We start from the raw sequence: 23,018 nt of genomic DNA, 5'->3' as shown, positions 1-23,018 counted from the left end.
CTGGGTCAAGACAGGGTTTTTTTAAGTAATGGTTTAATTACAGCTACCTTATAGGCCTGTGGTACATAGCCTGTTTCTAAAGATAGATTAATGATATCTAATATGAACGTATCTATTAAGGGTAAAGCTTCCTTGAGCAGCTTAGTTGGAATAGGGTCTAGCAGACAGGTTGTTGGTTTAGATGAGGTAATAATTGATTTTAGCTCAGAGAGATCTATGGGTAAAAAGCAGTCTAACAGGGATTGGGGCCTTATCGATGACTCTAGCACTGCTGTACATGAAGATCTACCTGTAATATTTGGGGGGAGGATCTGGTGAATTCTTTCTCTAATAGCTACAATTTTATTCATAAAGAAGCTCATGAAGTCATTGCTGCTCAAAGTTAAGGGAATAGTAGGCTCAACAGAACTATGGATCTTAGTCAGCCTGGCTACAGTGCTGAACAGAAACCGGGGGTTGTTCTTGTTTTCTTCTATTAATGATGAATAATATGCTGTTCTGGCATAACAGAGAGCTTTTTTGTAAATTTTTAAACTATTTTTCCAGGCTAAATGAGATTGTTCTAAATTTCTGGAACGCCACTATCTTTCCAACTTTCGTGTTTCCTGTTTTAAGTTGCGTGTTTGTGACTATACCATGGAGATCGCCTCTGCTGGTTTACTGCCTTCTTTTTCAGAGGGGCAACACTATCGAGTATTGTACGTAGTGAGGCTGCAGAATTATCAACAAGATAATCTACTTGTGCAGGAGTAACATTAAGGAGACTACTTTCCATTGTATTAACATATGGTGAAGCAAATGATGAAGAAAAAATTCCTTTAAATTTGTTGACAGCTTTTTCACTTAAGCATCTGCTATAGTGGCATTTTACCCTAACTGCTATATAGTCCGTTATTGTAAATTCAATTGTTATTAAAAAATGGTCAGACAGAAGAGAGTTGTGAGGAAATATTGTTTAATTATCTGCTTCAATTCCATATGTAAGGACAAGGTCTAACATGTGACTAAAACAGTGAGTGGGTTTATTTACATTTTGGGAAAAACCAATTGAATCTAATAATGAATTAAACACAGTGCTCAGGCAGTTACTGTCAGCATCTACATGAATGTTAAAGTCACCAACTATAATGACTTTATCTGTACTAAGCACTAAATCAGATAGAAAATCAGAAAATTAATTTAAAAACTCTGAATAAGGGACTGGAGGACGGTACACGATAACAAATAATAGTGGTTTTTGAGTTTTCAAGTTTGGGTGTGAAAGGCTAAGAGTAAGGCTCTCAAATGAGTTATAACTATGTTTAGGTCTAGGAATTATTGATAAGCTAGAATGGAAGATTGCTGCTACTCCTCCACCTCGGCCTGTGCTTCTAGGAACATGATAATTAATATGACTTGGGGGAGTTGACTCATTTAAACTGACATATTCTTCCTGCTGCAACCAAGTTTCAGTGAGACAAAATAAATCGAATTGATGATCACTTATTAAGTCATTTACTAACAGAAATTTAGAAGAGAGAGATCTGATATTTAATAATCCACATTTAATAGTTTTGGGGTTTTGTTCTGTTCGTTTTTAGTTTATGTAATTTAGTTGGTCGGGGTACAGACACAGTCTCTATAGGTATGTGGGAGTTGTGGGGGGTTGACGGTTGTAAGGATCTGGATTGTCCCTTTAATGGGAGAAACCTCCCGCAGAACCAAGCTCAGGGTGGGCGGCCATCTGCCTTGAAAGTGGAGAGAAAAAATAAAAGAGCAACAAAAAGCAACAACAAAACATCGGGCAGGTTGGTAGGACTAGTAACTGCACGCTGGAAAACACACAGCTCCAAAGCCAGGGACACCTGCAAAAAGGGACAGAGAGAGGTAGACAGAGGAGGACAAAGACAACTACGGGAGAAAGAACACAAAAGTTAAAGTTAATGTCATACAGTTGTGACAATTGTGGGGTGAGAGGAGAGATGAGTTAGAAAAGGGGAGGAAAGGAGCTCAATACATTGGGGGGTGCTAAGCCTATAGCAGCACGACTATAACTGTCTATCAAAGAGACTTTTTAAGTCTAGACATAAAAGTAGAGAGGGTGTCTGCTTCCTGAATCTGACCTGGCAGCTGGTTCCACAGGAGAGAAGCTTTATAGCTAAAGGCTCTGCCTCCAATTCTACCTTGGGAAATTCTGGGAACCACAAGTAGGCCTGCATTCTGAGATCAAAGTGGTCTATTGGAATGATAATATGGCAATATGAGGTGTTTTAGATCTTGCAGTAGTACTGGCCATCTAGAGTAATGGTATGGTTGGACATCATATTTCTGACAGATACTATGACTTTAGTTTTGTCTGAGTTTAGAAGTAAAAAATTGTGGGACATCCAGGCCTTTATGTCTTGTAGGCTTGAAGCTTGATTAACTGATTTTTTTCATCTGGATCTATAGATAGATATATCTGGGTATCATCAGCCTAGCAATGGAAATTGCTATGATGCAGCCTGGACATTTAGAGCTTTAGATGTAAGAAGCAGGGTTTAAAATATTTTTTAGATTTTATGGGAAGCCAATGGAGAGAAGCTAGGGAAGGTGAAATATAATCTCTCTTGCTAATTCCAGTCAGCACTCTTCCTGCAGGATTTTACATTAATTGCCGGATCTTTAGGAAGTTACTTGGGCATCCTGAAAGTAGGGAATTACAGTAGCCCAACCTAGAAGTAACAAATGCATGGACTAATTTTTTGGCATCACTTTGAGACAGGAGGCTCTTAATTCTGGTAATGTTTTGTAGGTGGAAGAAGCCTGTTCTAATTTGTTTTATATGTGTGAGGTAAAAGACAAATCCTGGTCAAAAACAACTCTGAGCAGTAGTACTGGGGGTCAGAGATATGCCATCTAGAATAAGAATATGTTTGGACAGCATTTCTGAGATTTTTAGGTCCAAATACTATGACTTCTGTTTTGTCGGATTTAAGAAGTAGGAAATTGGAGGACATCCAGACTTTTACATTTTTTGGTTGATGTACTGTACAAAAACAAAGAGGTAGTCATGCTCAAAGTTAGCTTTAATTACACTGTTACAAAGTCAGGGTTGGAATAATTTTACTTTACACATTGCTATTTTTTGCAAGGGTTAATTATGGTTCAATTTTACTGTGATATGTTTGGAAGACATTGTTAAATAAAGTTTTGAGAAGATATACATTATATTCTATCAAGAATAAATCACATTGTCACAATAATTGGAAACGATTTTGGGGAAAACCTAGGCTGATTAGGAGAGATGGCATCCATCCTACTTTAGATGGTGCAGCTTTCTTATCCAGAAATATGGCTGGTTTTATTAGACAACCAAAAGTATGACAATCCAGAGTTGAGCCTAGGATGCAGAGATCCAGTCCTACACGCCTCTCTGCAGTGTCCTTACAACCATCACCCCCCCACAACTCCCACATACCTATAGAGACTGTGTCTGTTCCCTGACCAACTAAACCAAAAATGACTACAAGAGGAGTTAATCATGATAACCTAATAAAAGTTATGACAACTCCTCTTACAGAACAAAACCCTAAAACTTTTAAATGTGGATCATTAAATATCAGATCTTTTTTTTCTAAATCTGTAGTTCTTCTTGTAATTCTGTAGTGAATGACTTAATAATTATAAATTTGAGTTATTTTGTCTCACTGAAACTTGGTTGCAGCAGGAAGAATATGCCAGTTTAAATGAGTCAACCCCCCCAAGTCATCTTAATTATCATGTTCCTAGAAGCACAGGCTGAGGTGGAGGAGTAGCAGCAATCTTCCACTCAAGCTTACTGATAAACCCTAAACCTAAACATAATTATAACTCATTTGAGAGACTTACTCTTAGCCTTTCGCACCCAAACTGGAAAACTCAAAAACCACTATTATTTGTTATTGTGTATTATTGAATTTACTGATTTAGTGCTTAGTACGGATAAAGTCATTATAGTGGGTGACTTTAACATTCATGTAGATGCTGACAGTAACTGCCTTTAATTCATTTCGTTTTTAGTTTTTTCCCAAAATGTAAATAAGACACTGTGTTTAATTCATTATTAGATTCAATAATATTTTTTCCTAAAATGTAAATACATCCACTCACTGTTTTAATCACACCTTAGACCTTGTCCTTGCGTATGGCATTGAAACGGATAATTTAACAATATTTGCTCACAACTCTCTTGTTTCTGACCATTTTCCTATAACATTTGAATTTACAATAACTGACTATACAGCAAATTTCACTATAGCAGATGCTTAAGTGAAAAAGCTGTAAACAAATTTAAAGAAATTATTTCTTCATTATTTGCTTCACCATATGTTAATACAATGGAAAGTAGCCACCTTAATGTTACTCCTGCATAAGTTGATTATCTTGTTGACAATTCTGCAGCCTCACTACGTTCAATAGTCGATAGTGTTGCCCCTCTGAAAAAGAAGGCAGTAAACCAGAAGAGGTGATCTCCATGGTATAGTTTGCAAACACGCAACTTAAAACAGGCAACGCGAAAGTTAGAAAGGAAGTGGTGTTCCAGAAATTTAGAAAAATTTCATTTAGCCTGGAAAAACTGTTGAAAAATGTACAAAAAGCTCTCTGTGATGCCAGAACAACATATTATTCATCATTAATAGAAGGAAACAAGAACAACCCCCGGTTTCTGTTCAGCACTGTAGCCAGGCTGACTAAGAGCCATAGTTCTGTTGAGCCTACTATTCCCTTAACTTTGACCAGCAATGACTTCATGACTTTCTGAATAAAATTCTTCTTGACTTTCATAATTTTATGAATAAAATTGTAGCTATTACAGAAAGAATTCACCAGATCCTCCCCCAAAATATTACAGATGGATGTTCATGTACAACAGTGCTAGAATAATCAATAAAGCCCCTATCACACTTAGACTGCTTTTTACCCATAGATCTTGCTGAGCTAACTTCAATTATTATCTCATCTAAACCAACAACCTGTCTGCTAGACCCTATTACAACTAGACTGTTCAAGGAAGCTTTACCCTTAATAGATACATTCATATTAGATATCATCAATTTATCTTTAGAAGCAGGCTATGTACCACAGGCCTATAAGGTAGCTGTAATTAAACTACTTAAAAAAACCCTGTCTTCACCCAGGTGTTAATTACAGACCAATATCTTATCTCCCCTTTATTTCCAAAATCCTTGAAAAAGTAGTCGCAAAACAATTGTGTGACCATCTTTACAGGAATGATTTGTATGAAGACTTTCAGTCAGGATTCATCATAGTACAGAAACAGCACTGGTAAAAGTCACCAATGATCTTCTCATGCCATCAGATAATGGGCTAGTCTCTATACTTGTTCTGTTAGATCTTAGTCTAGTTCCACAAGGCTCTCTGTTAGGACCAATAATTTTATACAATTACAATATAATTTTTTAATTCTAAACTCAGACAAAATTGAAGTCATAGTATTTGGGCCCAAAAATCTCAGAAATATAATGTCCAACCATATTGTTACTCTAGATGGCATAAGTCTGGCCTCCAGTAACTACTGCAAGGAACCTTGGAGTTATTTTTTGCTTCTCTCAATTGGCTTCCCATAAAATCTAAAATAAAATTTAAAACCCTGGTTCTTACATATAAAGCTCTGAACGATCAGGCTCCATCATATATACAAGACCTCATAGCACCATATCATTCCAGTAGACCACTTCGCTCTCAGAACGCAGGCCTACTTGTGGTTCCCAGAATTTCCAAAGGTAGAATGGGAGGTAGAGCCTTTAGCTATCAAGCTCCTCTCCTGTGGACCAGATCCCAGTTCAGATTCGGGAAGCAGACACCCTCTCTACTTTTAAGTCTAGGCTTAAAACCTTCCACTTTGATAAAGCTTATAGTTAGTTATAGTTATGCTGCTATAGGCTTAGGGGGGACCCACTGAGCTCCTTCCCTCTTCTTAACCCTCTCCCCTCTCCTCTCACCCCACAATTGTCACCACTTTGGGCCTGGGCTTTGAATCTGTGTTTTCCAGTGTGCAGCTACTGGTTCTAACAACACGCCCTATATTTTACTGTTGGTGTTCTTGCTCTTTTTTTTTCTGTCTTCACTTTCCACTCACCCCAACTGGTCAAGGCAGATGGCCGTCCACCCTGAGCCTGGTTCTGCTGGAGGTTTCTTCCGTTAAAGGGAGTTTTTCCTCTCCACTGTTGCCTAGGGCTGGCTCAAGGGGGAATTGTTGGGTTCTCTCTATACATCTTTATAGTCTTAACTTTATTCTGTAAAGTGCCTTGAGATGACTGTTGTTAATATATCATATAAAGCTATATAAAAAAAGTTGAATTGAATTGAATTGAATAATTTTCTAAGAAGAGGTAAAAAAATATTTTATTTCAACTTTATGGGCAACGGTGTAGTAAAAGCAGACCAATCCATCTTGTGCTTGTATTTTAGAGCCGGAGGATCCACACTGCTCTGAGTGACTTGGTCATTAACCCAAAAGCATTTTGCTCTGCCTCTCCAGGGTAACCCTCAACAAATGCCTGGCAATAAATCGAAGACTTCCTTTCAGAAGTCTATTCCAATGAGTACCTATTTGGTGTGTTTTGCTGTGCACCAGTTTGGCCATGTGGAAAGAATGTCTGCACGAGGAATTCCTGTGAGTTTATCAATATGCCTCACTCTCAGGCATATTAAATTACCAAACCATTCTTGAAAACATCTAAAATGTATTTGTATCAATGCTGTAAGCACATTCCATCACACACTTACGCTTGCATGTTTGTCTTTCTCTGCTTTTGCAGTTGAGAATCTATGCTCAGCGAAGTCAGTTGGAAACTGCAACGTATGCTGCTGACACAACCAAAGCCATCTTTGATTACTTTGAGGAATATTTCAACATGTCATATTCAATTGGAAAACTCGGTATGATTTTATTCATATAAGTAATCACTCCCTTACCACTACACATGCAGGGCATTGACAGCTGCTAAATCCTGTGTTTTACACAGTGCTGTAAGAAGTACGCAGGGCCTTTAGTTACTATACAGTATGTTTTAATTGGCTAAAAATTCTCAGATTTGTGCATATCCGGTTCCTAGGGGGGCCTGGTGGCTCAGTGTTAGAGCAATGGGCTGGGATACAGAAGGCAGCGGGCTCAAATCCCACCCCACCAGGCGTGGCCACACCCAGCCACCAAGGGCAAGCTTGGTGCCGGTCCCGAGCCCGGACAAAAATGGGAGGGTTGTAGCAGGAAGGGCATTCGGTGTGAAAAACACGTCAAATCAACATGCGGAACATGTTCCACTGTGGAAACGTCAGAAGGGACACGCTGAAAGCCGTTGTGCATATCTGGTTCCTACTTTTAAAAGTGGGAGTCAGAGCAGTTACATATTTAGTGAGTGGTCAGGTGTGACTGTTAAGACAGAGTTGGTAAGATTCTATGATTGAATTGAATTCCAAATCTGCCATTGCATTCACACAATTGGTTAGGAAAAAAAGCAAACAAATTCAGCGCTTCACCATCTTCAGCCTTAATTGTTTGCCAACTTAAGGCCTTTTCCATGTAGGCTACTGATAAATATATCAGTGAATGAATATAATAATATTTGTTGCCAAAACGCTCCTTCCTGCTTCCTGGCCTTTTGATGGCCTTGGCTTGGTTCTATATGAAAGCAACTTCGCACCACATCCCTAGATTTTCCACTTGTCAAAAAGGTAGAGCTGATCATTGTCATCCCCAGTTTGACTCTCCCACCCTGTTTTCTAATGCTTTGATGAAGAGTCTGTAGTCTAGAGGATCTCGACTAAAGCTAGGAACCATTTGAGGAGGTTGAGCATAAAACCTGTGGTGTTTATCTGGAATTTCAGTAAAATCTTTCTGACACTGATTATCACTAAACGAACCATGTTGTTTTTGATACTGGAAATTGGCTAACAGCACTTGCTTGGAAATCCCAGTGGCGAGTCTCTGCCTTTACACTCCCACTGTCAACATCACCGAAACACGCCATAATAGATTCATCTCTTGCATCCTCACTGTACATTGACAGGTACTTTGTCCCTTGCATATCTTGTCCATGTGCACAGCTACACACTGAACCTTACTCTAACTTGTTGCAGTCCCCACTACCTTGTAGTCATTTCCTTTGTGCCAGCACCAGTGACTCTTGTAGTCCACGTCTGTTCCTTTCAACAGCTGAGCTGAACTGCACTTTCTTTTAACAAAACCATTGCTAAGCATTGTTACCTTGACAACTGGACGACTACCTTAAAAAGTAAATACAAAGGCTAACTATAAAGGCAATCATCAAAGCCATATGATGTCACTATTGAGATCACTAGTACACCTAAACGTATACCTCCTAATCTAATTAATCTTCTAATACACAACATAAACAAAAAACAGAGGAAAGCCTGGTTGGGTCATACACAAAATAATAAATGGTTTTCAAAATTTATTACAAATAAATATCTGAAACTGTGGCATACATTTGTATTCACTCCCCTTTACTCTGATAACGTTAAGTAAAATCCTGTGGAACCAATTGCATTCGGAAGTCAAAACTATAAATACTTCTGGTCTGTGAAGCCCTCAAAGGTTTGTTAGAGAACATTAGTGAACAAACAGTGTCATGAAGTCCAAGGCACACACCAGATAGGTCAGGGATAAAGTTGTGGAGAAGTTTAAAGCAGGGTTAGGTTCTAAAAAATATCCCAAGCTTTGAACATCTCACAGAGCACTGTACAATCTATCATCCGAAAATGTAAAGAGTATGGCTAAACTGAAAACATATCAAGACATGAATGTCCACCTAAACTGACGAGAAAACGAGCAGAAGCCAGATGTGGCAATATCATCACCACACCACTAGAAAACATGCATAAAGCTAAAACTGCAATAACTCCAAATCATAAAATATATTAAAACACTGAATGAAAGATATAAAGATATAAAGTCTTGGTATTTGTTTAGTTTGAACCGTGGTTGTAGATTAAAAAATGTGAAAGAGAGCAGCAACAGACAAGCTGAGGCAAAACAAAGCTACCAGCAATTGTTTACAGCTATGCTGAGATAGGTTTTAGGGACTATTCTACAAATCTGAGAGAGAGAGATTACAGTAGGCATATGTGGCACTTCTGCTGACACAAGCACCTGTCAGGTTTGTGGCACCTTTCAGTCAGATGGTAGAGGCAGGTGTTTTAGACTAGTGGCTGCATGAAAGTAACTCTATTTGGCAGTTTGGCACAGCCAAATCATTTGAGGACTACAAGAGATATAATATGTAACTGGTTGTGATACTTTGGGTGGCACCCATTGTACATTCTGTGATATAAAATATGGATTTGTCTGTCAATATACATATAAATATTAATCTCTGGAAGCTGCCACAAAAATCAATACCTATACAATACCTATACAATCACAAGCATCAATACCTCCTAAACAGAGACATTAGAAGACATATGGAAATGTCATAATATTATGATCAGTATAGCCTGACTGTCTCTTACATGCAGTGCAATAATGCATGATGATAAAACAGTAACATGTTACTTCAGTTACATCTCTATCTGTTTTGATCCAGATAAAATAGCAATCCCTGACTTTGGTACTGGTGCCATGGAGAACTGGGGACTTATCACCTACAGGGAGACCAACCTGCTATATGATGAGAGCCAATCTTCCTCCTACAACAAGCAGCAAGTGGCTAGTGTTATCGCCCATGAGCTTGTTCACCAGGTATCACTACTTACTTACTAATCAGTGACTCTGTTTTATTTGTGTAACAGAACAATGTGACACATATGACACCCAGAAGTTTGAAGTATTGAGCATGCATGACTATGAATTACAAAGCTGGACAAAAAAAGTTGGACACTTTTTCATTACAATAAAGTCTGTAATCTACTTTACACTTAGACTTCACTACACATTATATCACTATATATGGGGGCTTCAATTTTGTTCACTCACAGTGAGTGTTGTAAGACTAGACAAAAAAGTTTTGTGGAATCAGCCTATATTTTTTAATTTCCCTTAAAATAAATAAAAGGTATCTAACTTGAAACCTTTTTAAGTTAAATTGATGAGTTTAATAAGTTTTTGGGAGTTCACTTAACTAACTTAATTAAATTAGTTAATTAAGCTAGTTCATTTTCTAAATTCCACATCTCTGACTGTAAAAGAAGTAAAAACTAGGATGCTCCCCAAAACATGGTTATATGATTTATTTTTTCAAAAGAAAAGCAAAAAAAAAAAAAAACCCAATCTATATCAAGTGCAATTATGGCTCAAAAATCATTTGTCACCTTACAGCTAATAATTGCTTTATATCAAATAAATGTGGACAAAAAATTAAAGGAGGGAATAAGAAAGAGCAACTTGGTGTATGTGCAAATCATTTTATCTCAGTCTTGATTTTGTTATATTATGCACCAAAATAAAAATCTAAATATCTTAAGTTAGATCTACTATTCTTATGCAATATGATGTGTCTTATCAGTAAGAGACACCCATGAATGGTGAAATGTCCACAGAACGTTTAAAGGTCAGTAACGGTTTCATTTGAAACCTTTATGTCCCATCATTAAACTCTTTTATGATGCGTGATCACATTTTTTCCTGGATATCAGTGTGTCATTATTCGATGACAGGAATAACGAGGCCTTGAGGCAGTCAATAAAGTTTTATGAATGTTCAAAGTTATAGGAATATGATAGATGACAAGAATTGAATATGATGATTTACAAAATAGTCCTCTGGGTAAAAGAATAAAGTATTGTGTACTACTGTGAAGGATTACCATGGATTACCATAGTGGGTAACTATTGTGGACCCCAGACCAAATGTTTTTACATTCTTATTTATATAGTGCCAATTCAAGACATGATCTCAAGACAAAACATATAATAATGCCAAGACTATACAGATATGTAAAGAAAACCTAACAAATCCCTCTTGAGCAAGTACATGATGGTAGAGAGAAATACTTCGTTAACCGAAACACTGCATCCTTTGGGGGGATCCTCAGCAGTATAAGCCTATAGCAGCATATCTAAAAGCCGGTTCAGAGTTATTGAGTTGTAATTATAAACATAAACAAGGATTTAAGAGTAGATTTAAAAGTAGAGAGAGTGTCAGCTTCCCAAATCTGAACTGGGAGTTGATCCCATAGGAGAGGAGCTTGATAGATAAAGGTTCTACCTCCCATTTTACCATTGGAAATTCTATGAACAACTAGTAGGCCTGCATTTTTAACTCAAAGTTATCTATCATCCCGACAGATAACTCTGAGGTATTTCAGATATGATTGAGGACTTTAGGGCATTTTTTTATGTAAGAAAGGTCTTAAATTCTATTCTAGATTTTATAGGAAGCCAGTGGAGAGAAGCTAATGAAGGAGAAATACGATGTTGCTAATTCCAGTAAGCACCCTTGCTGCAGCATTTTGAATTAATTGCAGGCTTTTTAGGGAGATAGTGGGGCATCCCAATAGTAGTGAATTGCAGTAGTTCAATCTAGAAGTAACAAATGTATGGACTAATTTTTCAGGATCACTTTGGGACAGGATGCTCCTAACATCTCAGAGGTGGAAGAAGGCTGATCTAGAAAAATGTTTTATGTGTGAAAAATCTTGGACAAACTTAACCAACCTGCTTGCACATGTCTCTTCCTGCACCTTCTTTACCTTTGCACCCTGTAATCTCACCATTCCACTTGAGTCCCTCTCATTCACACATGTATTCTGTCTTGCTGCAGCAAACCTTCATGTACCTCCACCACCCCCTTCTCTTGTTACAAGCACAATGCTATCTACAAACATCATAGTCCATGGAGATTCCTGTTTAACGTTATCTGTCAGCCTGTGCATCACCAGAGCAAACAAGAAGGGGCTCAGAGCTGATCCTTGATGCAGACCCACCTCCACCTTGAACTTCTCTGACACACCTACAGCACCTCACCACTGTCTTACAGTTCTCATACATAGCCTGCACCACTCTAACATCCAGACGTCCTCATACAATACCACAGCTCCTCTCTCGGCACCCTGTCATACACTTTCTCTAAATCTACATAGACCTGCTCTGGACTTCTCCATCAGCATCCTCAAAGCAAATACTGCATCATATGTACTCTTTCTAGGCACAAAATTATATTGCTCCTTCCAGGCACTCACCTTTGCCCTTAGTCTAGCTTCAAGTACTCTTTCCCACAACTTAATTGTTTGACTCATCAGCTTTATTCCTCTGTAGTTTCCACAGCTCTGCACATCTTCCTTGTTCTTGAAAATCGACACCAGTAGAATTCTCCTCCAGTCCTCAGGAATCCTCTCACTCTCCAAGATCTTGTGAAGCAAACTAGTCGGAAACTATACTGCCACTTTTCCTAGACACTTCCATACCTCCACGTGGAAGTCATCAGGACCAACTGCCTTTCCACTCTTCATCCTCTTCAATGCCCTCCTCACTTTACTCTTACTAACCTTTTCTATTGTTCCCTTTCATTTTCCTCATTCCTCAATTCTTCAAAATACTCCTCCCATCTTTCCATCACGCTGTGAACACACCTGTGAATACATTTACATCACCCTAACCCCTTCCCATCCGTAACTCTTCAGAGCCTGTCTCAGCTCCTGATTGAAAACTACACAACACAACTTAGTCTTCTGCTCTGCCTTAGTCCTCTTCATCTTCCTCACCACTAGAATCATTTTACACACCACCACACAACGTCGACACAAGATGTAGTCCACCTGAGTGCTTCTACCTCCGCTCTTGTAATGTAACCTTATGTTCCTGCCTGGGGTGACTGTGGCACAGGAAGGTAGAGCGGTTGTCCACCAATCTTGCAGTTGTTGGTTCAATCTCCGGCTCCTCCAGTCACATGTCAAAGTGTCCTTGAGCATGACACTGAACCCCAACTTAGTTGCTCCTGGTGAGTGTTGGCCAGCTGCATAGCAGCTTCCCCATCGGTGTATGTGTGTGTGTGTGTGTGTGATTGTGAGTGTGAATGGGTGAATTAGAAGCAGTGTAAAGCACTTTGAGTGCCATTAGGTAGAAAAGTGCTATATAAGTGCAGACCATTTACCATTACTGCTCTTGTGACCAAACAGGTAAACATAACAGCCCAGAATTTGTTCTCCAACACACCACTCGTTGTACGATGAACACAGATATTCCATGGCCCAAATACATCTAATCGTACATGTGTGAAAGGAGGAGCTTGGGTAAGATGATCGGCAGGCGTGTCAAACATTCTCTTTTGCTCCATCTTTCCTCTTAGTCTCCGGCAAGTTACGCACCTGTGTATGACACTTGACACTAGTGTTTGTCCTCCAAGAATCCACAGCCCTGCAGACCAGAGTGCTCCTTCTATGATGTGTTTACCTTGGTGAGCGACCTGTTAGAACTGAACCAGTAAAAGGACTGAACCAGTAAAAGGGCTACATGATGATTTTTTGGGATGATTATAGGATGTCTTTGTTCCCAAGGGATTTCTGCAGAAGACAATCTTCCACCTATCCTTATCCAACTCTCTGAATCTAGGATGATGCTGAGGCTCCTAAGAGGACTGTGTTCAGGTACAAGCTCTCCTTTGGATAGGCTTTTAAGTTCTCCCTGAAACGCCTCTTCCTGCACACTCCGCATGATTACGTTTTTTGCCTGTTTTAACTCTTCTAATTTTTTAATATCTTTTTCGGGAGCTTTCAATGAGGATCTGATTTTCTGGATGAGTTTGGCTACGCCTCCAGCTGAAGAAGTGCTTAAACCTGTGTGATCCAAGCAGTGTTGTCACAACATTTGTAGTGAATGTTCAATTCAACTTTTTTCAATTCAACATTATTTATATAGCGCCAATTCAAAACAAAGTCATCTCAGTGCACTTTACAGAATAATGTTGTAATCAGTGGACGTAACTCAACACCTGAGGCTGGTTCAACAAGCTCAAATAAGTTTGGCTGAGGTTGTGCTTCTTCATTGACTTTCCTTAAAAAATTCTGGCCCAGTCAACCAGCTGGTACTGCAAAGAAGAGAGTCTGTGTACTATGATCTGTGTACTATGTCCGTGTACTATGATCTGCAGGGTTGTGTTGTGTGTTAACAAAGTACCACTGAGTTGGATTAGGTATGATAAAATAATTATAATATAATGTGTGCTACTCTGTTGGCAACATACACATAGAACCTACTTGTTTATGTAACATAACACAAGTCTGCTGTCAGTGTAGTACTTCACTTTATGTCTTCACTTGCAGACATATGTTTTAGGGAGTGATAGAAAAGTTAGATAGAAAAATTGTCTGCTGACTGCTGAACTAATTTTTAGAACTTCTGGTTACTAAGTCAACTATGGTAAGCCAGATAAGACAAAAATAAGCAACCCATTCCCTTCTTATGAGTGGCAGCAAAGTGTGAATGAGCATTCACACAAATAAAGCCAAATCCTGAAATTTGCCTTCCTGTGTTGAGCAGCGAAACATCATGATCATCAGTGATGTACTTCCTGTAATGGTGGATGATGCCCTCATCTCCTCTCAAAGTCTCTCTCTACCTCAAAGCCCTTCTTTGAGGAAGAAAAGTGCTATATAAGTTCAGACCATTTGGAGTAACTAAAAAACAAATTAGTGAAAATGTAATTATTAATTTCCAAAAGTCACATAGACTCATAACTAAATAATAAACATTACTGTCAGTGGGCCTTTTCTCTTCTCTCTCTGATGTGGTTTACTGCTGAGCATGTACAGCTGGTAAAGGGAAGGAGGCTGGTTTAGTGTGGAGTACAGATTCCACTAGAACTTGTTCGTTTATTAACTTAGCGTAGTAACCTAGCAGGTTAAAGCATCCCTGTAAATACTATGTCATTTCTTTTGTATGGACACTTAAAACTCATGCAGATTTCTTTTCTAGTGGTTTGGCAACATTGTGACAATGGACTGGTGGGATGACCTTTGGCTTAATGAAGGCTTTGCTAGTTTCTTTGAGTACATTGGGGTGGAGAATGCTGAACCTACTTGGGGCATGGTGAGTTCTCCTTTAAAAGCCAATGAGATGCACACTAAGCCCAGTCAGTCTGAGGACTTCAGTATCCTGAAATTTGCCTTCCTGTGTTGAGCAGCGAAACATCATGATCATCAGTGATGTACTTCCTGTAATGGTGGATGATGCCCTCATCTCCTCTCACCCAATAATTGTCAATGTATCAACGCCAGCAGAGATCACTTCTGTGTTTGATGCCATCTCATACAACAAGGTATGACTCCTGTAAAAACTAAGAGTAAAGGTCTAAAAATATGAAAAAACACACTTCCAGCGGTGTAACAGTAATATGAAATCTATCTTGAAGATTGTCAAAAAAATAAATACAAAATTCTGTTATGGAAATGATCCAACTTTTTCCAGGGAGCATCCATTCTCAGAATGCTGGAGGACTGGATGGGTAAGGACACGTTCAGAGATGGATGTCGAGTAAGTCAGACTGTTGCCGCTTCCTGACAGATATTTAACAACAATTAATGCTAAGTGAGATTCAGATGATTGACGAAAGCTCACTGTGATTTATCTTTTTCTTCAGAAATATTTGGTAGACTACCATTTCAAGAACGCCAAAACAGACAACTTTTGGGAATCTCTTGCCAACGTATGTTTGAACTTTTATGTTTGAATCTTTTTTATCTTCTCTTTCTGTACTAAACCCAAATGAACACCAAGTTAACAAAGGAAAAGTTGTTTATGAGCATTAAGTCACAAGATGGATATTACGCTGGTATGTCAGCAGATCCGGCTTTAGCCAACACACACACCCACACACAAACAAACACACACAAAAATTACATAAATAACAATAAACATTTTAATTATTAAATGAACTAAACTATTAAATAAAACAAGAGTTCTTGTTCAGGTTTTGTTCAAATATTCAGAAATTCCTTACAGCTACCACAATATGAATACTAAAAAGGTGCTACATTATGTTCAAACAAAACAAAACAGAATTTTTTTATTAAAAACAAATGGATATGGTGCCATGGTCAGTGAATAATTTGTACTTGTATTTAGTAACGATGGGCCTTGTAATCAGTAGGCCCTATAGAAGCAGAATGTGCAAACAAGACAACATAAAACTATAATGTAGCACTAAAATCTTATCCAAAGTCTCTGATAGCTTTAATTAAAAAATGTACACATCTGTACTTTCTTGTGGCAATGGCTCTCTGCTATCATCAAATAATACCTTCCTAGAAACCTCACAAAAGCCACACCTGAGGGCTGGTATGGCCCTTTCATGATGACAATATTAATATAACAAATATGAGATAAGATAAGATCGAACTTTATTGATCCCACAGGGGGAAATTCACTTGTTTAGCAGCTTACAGGAACTGTAAGTGCAAAAAGCAATTATTAAAGTATTTACAAAAATTCAAACGTTGAATATACAATGTATGCATATACAAACACATGTATAAATAAACACACAGCCAAGACAATTTATAGTAATGAACCATGACCAGAAATATTCACCGTACAGCGACAGGAATGTAAGATACGCTGTAACGCTCCTCCTCAGTCTGCCACTGAAGGAGCTGCACAAAGCCTTCAAATAAGAGGTATTGTCCATAATGGACGTTAGCTTGGCTATAGGGCAGCCCAAAACAGAGCTGGCCTCCTTACCAGCTGGTGGAGTCTCGTCTTGTGACGGTCAGTGTTGCCTGCACCCCAGCCATATAACTTGTTGTTGACGTCTGTCAGTAGGAAATGCTACCTTAGATGTGCACTGATAATTCGTCCCATCCCCATCAATCAATCAATTAATTAAAAAAAACCGGAGGGGGGGTCGGTCTTGTTTAGATTATCTGTATTTGTTCATTTTTAATTTTGAAGACACGGCATGAGGAAAGGGTGCTAGTGGGGACTGCACATTATGACTATTATTTACTCTTTTTTTTTTGAGGGCTTGCAGCAGTGCCCGCTCTAACAAATGGCTCCCTAGGTGACTGCCTATATGACCTATGCCAAGAGCCAGTACTGTATGTCTGTGACCACAGGTTTTGGTCTGCCTGTACAGGCAGTTCCCTTTACTTTAACAAGATTCATTTTCTCATACTGTATGTCAGTGCATACCAAAATGAGTTTGTTATCAATCTAAAAATCTCACATTTTGACAGAAAATAAGGGTATTAGGCCGAAAATTTAAAAAAAGTAGCCTAAACTTTTGCCTGTGAATGTTTTTGAGTAGCCAATTTCCTCTCTCTGTGTCAGGTAAGTGGGTTGCCAATCGCAGCAGTAATGGACACATGGACAAAACAGATGGGTTATCCTGTTCTAAACCTCTCTATCTCAGAGACAAATGCTAAACTCACCCAGAAGCGGTTCCTCCTGGATCCTAAAACTGATGCCAGCCAGCCCCCTTCACCTCTTGGGTAAGGGATGCGGAGAAGATAAAAAATGTCCCTTTATTATTTGGCTTCAAGTGTAAACCGTAAATAGTCTGCACTTATATAGGGCTCTTCTCTCTTATTGGTATCCTGCTTCTCATTCACTCATTTGCACTCACAATAACACACCCACAGACACCAATGGGGGAGCAGCTATGCAGTTGGCCTGCACTCAATGGGAACAACTAATTTTGTTATTTGGTGGACAACTGCTTTACATAGTACACAATTTTTTAGTTTACTTAAAGACAGTAACTCTTGTACAGTAACTCTCCTGCTCAGTATTATTATATATTATTAATAATTTTAGTCAGTATTATTAATAATACAGTCTTTATTCCACAAGATGTCTAAATCCAGCCAGAATTGATACCTAATGTAAAAAAACATGAAAACCCAATTTTGTCATGTTGTTTACAGTTTGCCCATACCATAAAGTGTATGGTTGTGCATTTGCACAATATATATATATATATATATATATATATATATATATATATATATATATATATATATATATATATATATATATATATATATATATATATATATATATATATATATATAGGCTTGTAGGCTTAATTATTGACATTACAGAAATATTGCCCTCCTTTTACCTTCTATTTACATATTTCCCACAATTATCACAGTATTATTAAGGTATTAACACACTATTACTTAACTATTACCTAGATATTTCTCTTATATTATTGTTATTTCTGAAATATTACCCCAATTTTATGTTGTTATTATTGAGCTATAAATTAAAGCTCACCAAACTTAGTTTTTATGGTCAAAAAATAAAATATACCCAAATACACTGATTGCCATAACTGGTTTTGGTTACAGATACAAGTGGACAATTCCTGTCAAATGGCACTCTGTCAAAAGTGACAAGAATATGTTGGCTATCTTTGACAGGGACAGCACAGGTAACGAGCTCAACTTTAAAATATTCTGCAATATTGTCGCTTAAAACTCAAAAACAAAAGCATAAGCAAAAATGAAAAAATTGTGTTTGTATGAATTTATAAATACACATGAACTTTACCTTTACTTTAATTAAAATGCTAGTTAAGTTTATATTTTGTAGCAGAAACTGTCTGATCCAGCCTAAATGTAAACTGTACTGTACTGTACTGTAAGATCCTCATAACTTTGTGGAATTGCAGAGCATGTCTTGAGCAACTACACTCCCTCAGAAGACGGACTGCTGAAACTGAACAAGGCTCACATTGGATTCTACAGAGTCAATTATGATGACAATATTTGGAACGCTATCAGTCAACAGCTCCAAAATAACCACTCGGTAAAGCTTACCTCAAAGATCTATACTGGATATTGCTGTGTCTCACAATGTACGATCCATCCCCTTCTTCTCCTATGCTGAAAAATTGTCTGCTTTAAGACATTTAAGGAAAATATGTCTACCAAAGCACATCTTATGTTAAAAATGTTACATAAAAGAAGTCATGTACAAACATCCTTTTACTTATCGCAACACCAAAATAAGTAAAAACAGACATATTATTTTTAATTGTTAAATTGTCATTTAAGGACAGCAAATAGTTTCACTAACAATCTATCCAAGTAACCATGGATACTTCTTTAAACTTAAACCTATTGCATTTAATTACTGTTCTATGATGTTCAATAACGCTGTTATCATGCACACTGCTCCTTACTAGACTAGACAGTGAAAATATTATTAATTCTTCTATGTATATTCAATAATTCAATTCAATTCAACTTTATTTATATCGTGCAAATTCACAACAAAGTAGTCTCAAGGCACTTTACAGAATAAAGTCAAGACTATAAAGATGTATAGAGAGAACCCAACAATTCCCCCTTGAACAAGCCCTAGGCAATAGTGGAGAGGAAATACTCCCTCTTAAGGAAGAAACCGCCAACAGAACCAGGCTAAGGGTGGGCAGCCATCTGCCTTGACTGGTTGAGGTGAGTGGAAAGTGAAGAGAGAAAGGAAAAAGAGCAACAAAAGCAACAACAAAACATCAGGCAGGTTGGTAGGACCAGTAGCTGCACACTGGAAAACTCACAGCTTCAAATCCCAGGGACACCTGCAGAAAGGAACAGAGAGACTGTTCCTGAAGGCTGTTCTAGAGATTTGTTTTATATGTGAGATAAAGGACAAATCCTGGTCAAAAATAACTCCAAGGTTACTTGCACTAGTACTGGACTAAGTACTATCACTTCAGTTTTGTCTGAGTTTAAAAGTAACAAATTGTGGGACATCCAGGCCTTTATGTCTTGTAGGCTTGAAGCTTGATTAACTGATTATTTTCATCTGGTTCCATAGATAAATATAGCTGGGTATCATCAGCATAACATCGGAAATTTATGGAGTGTTTTCTAATAATGTTGCCTAAAGGAGACATATATAAAGTAAAAAGTATTGGTCCTAACACAGAGCCTTGTGGAACTCCATAGCTAACCTTTGTGTGCATGGAGGATTCATCATTAACATGAACAAATTGAAATCTATCAGACAGATAAGATTTAAACCAACCTAGTGCGGTTCCTTTAATCCCAAATTCACGTTCCAGTCTCTGTAATAAGATGTTGTGATCAATGGTATCGAATGCAGCACTAAGATCTAACAGAACAAGTAAAGAGACTAGCCCATTATGTGATGCAATGAGAAGATCATTGGTGACTTTTACCGTTGCTGTTTCTATACTATGATGATACAGTCTTCGTACAAATTATTCTTGTAAAGGTGGTCACATAATTGTTTTGCGACTACTTTTTCAAGGATTTTAGAAATAAAGGTTGCAGCATTGAACTAGTTGCTACAGGTCAAAGAATATGGTTTAACACTGGTGGTAGGCTGAGGCTAAGCACACGTCCAAAGTTAATAAAAATAACGAGTTCCTATTCTAAAATGTTGGACATGTTTGAATACATGTTCCTGGCATTACAATATTATTGTCTTAACACTTGGCCATAGACAAATGAAAATTATTTTCTTAATAAACTGTAAAAGAACATAACTGACAAACAAATTACTTAAAATTACTTAAAGTACTTAGTACAAATACTGTATTTTCATTTTTTGGTACCCTCAGAAAAGTTACAGTTACATTATATCTCTGTTTGATTTAGTTTTCTTTCTTTTAATCAGAAGTTTGAAGCAGCTGATCGCACAAGCTACATTGACGATGTGTTTGCTCTTGCAAGGTAAGACTTCCCCCAAAAACACATGGCACGAAAATTCATATTACCAGTCATTTAAAGTCAGTTAAACACCAGTCAGTTAAAATACTTAAAATACTTTCTTCACATTCTTCAGGGCCGATATTGTAGATTATGGTAATGCCTTCAACCTAACAATGTACCTGACAAATGAGACGGATTACTTAGTATGGAGCCGTGTTGCCTCCTCTATATCCTATGTTCGGGACATGTTGTCTGGTAATGCTGTGTACTCAAAGTTTCAGGTAAATGGTCTTTTTATGTGTTTCCCTGTCACATTTCAAAAGTTTACATATATTAACAATATACATTATTTATAAGCAATTTTATGCCTACTTATATTAATATGAGAAAAAGAAAATAATGCATGGGTAAGAAAATAAATAAGTTATAAGTTAAATAAGTTATTTATGCAATACAGTATGTAACCGCGCAGTTTTACAGTTTTATTTGCTATTTTATTTCTCTTTAGTTCATATCACTATTGTCCTCTCCTATGTCATTTTAAAAGATACAATACAAATCAAACAATAATTTCAATGGTATATAATCCAAGAGAGATATTTTTTTATCTTGCTCTCATCAAATTAAACCTGACAGACTACAGTGCAACATGCAGTGTGACAGACTGCTCCTCGGATTCATTGTCTCCTTTACTACATCTACTATACAGCAGCACTTGCCTAACAGGAAACTTGATGGCTGTTAAGACATATTGAAGCCAAAAACCAAAAACCCCTTCTTTAGTTTCCTGTGCATTGTCTTGTTTCCTTTCGTTAGACCCTGTTTCGTGAGCATGTTAAAGCAATCTCAAAACAGCTCGGATGGACAGATGAAGGAGCCCAAACAGTGAGGTACAGCACGAACAGTGCATAATTCCACAAAGTTTCCATCAAACTTTCAGGTTTCAGAGCACACGTCAGAACTTTACCTGGCCTCCTTTACAATATACCAGCAATTTATCCGTCACTAAAGCTAATTAAACAGCTGTTAAACTTTGTTGTGTTCTTTCATGATAAACTAAGCTCTAACTATTGGAAAATGGCTGGTTGGATGTGTTTGACAGGCTACTGAGAGAAACTGTGCTTAGCATTGCTTGTCAGATGGGAGATCCAGAGGCTCTGAATGAAGCCTCTCGCATATTTGAGCAATGGATCAATGGAAGTCTCAGGTATCGCCACTCTAACATCGCTACACTTCAGACTAAACATGTCTTTTTTTATACTATAGAATTAATGATTCTTAAGTAACACATTTACAAGTCATTACAAAGTTTTAAGTTTTAATCACACGTGCATAACTAGCAAAATTGTATATTTTTATAAACAACTGCTTTTTGATTCTGACACTCAAACTTGACAACTACGGTAAATTTGGAAGCCATTTTAACTCTTTGTTGTTCAGTAATATGATGGCAGGGTACCACACTGTGATAAAGGATTTCGATGAAAACAAGAAAAAAAACACGAACAACAACAACATTACCAAAGAATTGCTAGAAGGAGTTTTTTCATATCAGGTGACCTGAAATTAATATGTCTTGACATTTTAACCTGCAGCAGTGTAGCAGTGAACTTGAGGCTGCTGGTCTATCGATATGGCATGAAGAAATCAAGCACTGAAGCAAAGTGGAACACAATGTTCCAGAGGTACAAAGAAACTTCTTTGGCTCAAGAGAAGGACAAGCTGCTATATGGATTGGCTTCTGTGGAGAATGCAGAACTCCTGTACAAGTAATTAAAAAATCTCATCTTCACAGGATAATGATATCTGCTGAACAGATTACACACATTGTATATCATGATTTTAACTGTGATGAAATCAGTTCAAACACTGCAAATCATACCACAAACACTACAAGAAGCATGATGTCCCCAAGCAAAAACATCAAGTAATTAATACGCTATTTAGCTGTTTTATGTATTATTTAGAGTTTGTGAGTTTGTGTATTTATAGCAAGTCATGTTGAATCACACCATTGTCCTACTGTAGCTTATTTGCTACTTTATTTGGAGGTCAGGTGGACTTTATCCAAAATGGCTTAAACATAATACATCGATTGGTTTTTGAGTATACACTGGTAGAGTTTTCAGGGGTTATGTGGCAGTAAAGTTGAAAGGTTTTTTTCCACCGCCCTGTGACCCCTAACAAAATTACCAGTTACAGAGAGAGAAGTATAGAGTAATGAAGTTTAAAAGACAGTGTAGATCAATTACGTGATAGTTATAGTATTACAGTTTTGATGGCATGTGTGATGAATTTGGCATAAACTACAGTTATGTTGAGAAATTAATACCAATATTCACTATTGATCATAGAAGCAATGGTACAGTAGAGCAAGTCATAAACCTTCCCTTTGCGGCAATTCTACTGCCTTCCCATTTA

General features: G+C 37.6%; 1 protein-coding gene across 1 annotated transcript in view; it reads left to right on the top strand.

Moving 5' to 3' along the window:
- Nucleotides 1–23,018, top strand: part of enpep (glutamyl aminopeptidase) — a 32,080-nt gene that overhangs the window by 4,950 nt on the left and 4,112 nt on the right. The window contains exons 3-17 of the mRNA XM_067495493.1: nucleotides 6,503–6,637; nucleotides 6,783–6,903; nucleotides 9,567–9,721; nucleotides 14,890–15,003; nucleotides 15,098–15,232; nucleotides 15,382–15,447; nucleotides 15,554–15,619; nucleotides 17,242–17,402; nucleotides 18,267–18,349; nucleotides 18,590–18,726; nucleotides 20,563–20,618; nucleotides 20,731–20,878; nucleotides 21,414–21,487; nucleotides 21,700–21,804; nucleotides 22,193–22,366. Coding sequence (XP_067351594.1) covers nucleotides 6,503–6,637; nucleotides 6,783–6,903; nucleotides 9,567–9,721; nucleotides 14,890–15,003; nucleotides 15,098–15,232; nucleotides 15,382–15,447; nucleotides 15,554–15,619; nucleotides 17,242–17,402; nucleotides 18,267–18,349; nucleotides 18,590–18,726; nucleotides 20,563–20,618; nucleotides 20,731–20,878; nucleotides 21,414–21,487; nucleotides 21,700–21,804; nucleotides 22,193–22,366 — 1,730 coding nt within the window. The remainder of the gene's footprint in view (nucleotides 1–6,502; nucleotides 6,638–6,782; nucleotides 6,904–9,566; nucleotides 9,722–14,889; nucleotides 15,004–15,097; nucleotides 15,233–15,381; nucleotides 15,448–15,553; nucleotides 15,620–17,241; nucleotides 17,403–18,266; nucleotides 18,350–18,589; nucleotides 18,727–20,562; nucleotides 20,619–20,730; nucleotides 20,879–21,413; nucleotides 21,488–21,699; nucleotides 21,805–22,192; nucleotides 22,367–23,018) is intronic.

Source organism: Channa argus, unplaced genomic scaffold, assembly GCF_033026475.1.
Source record: "Channa argus isolate prfri unplaced genomic scaffold, Channa argus male v1.0 Contig023, whole genome shotgun sequence".
Lineage (NCBI taxonomy): Eukaryota > Metazoa > Chordata > Actinopteri > Anabantiformes > Channidae > Channa > Channa argus.
This window is presented reverse-complemented; position numbering and strand designations above follow the sequence as displayed.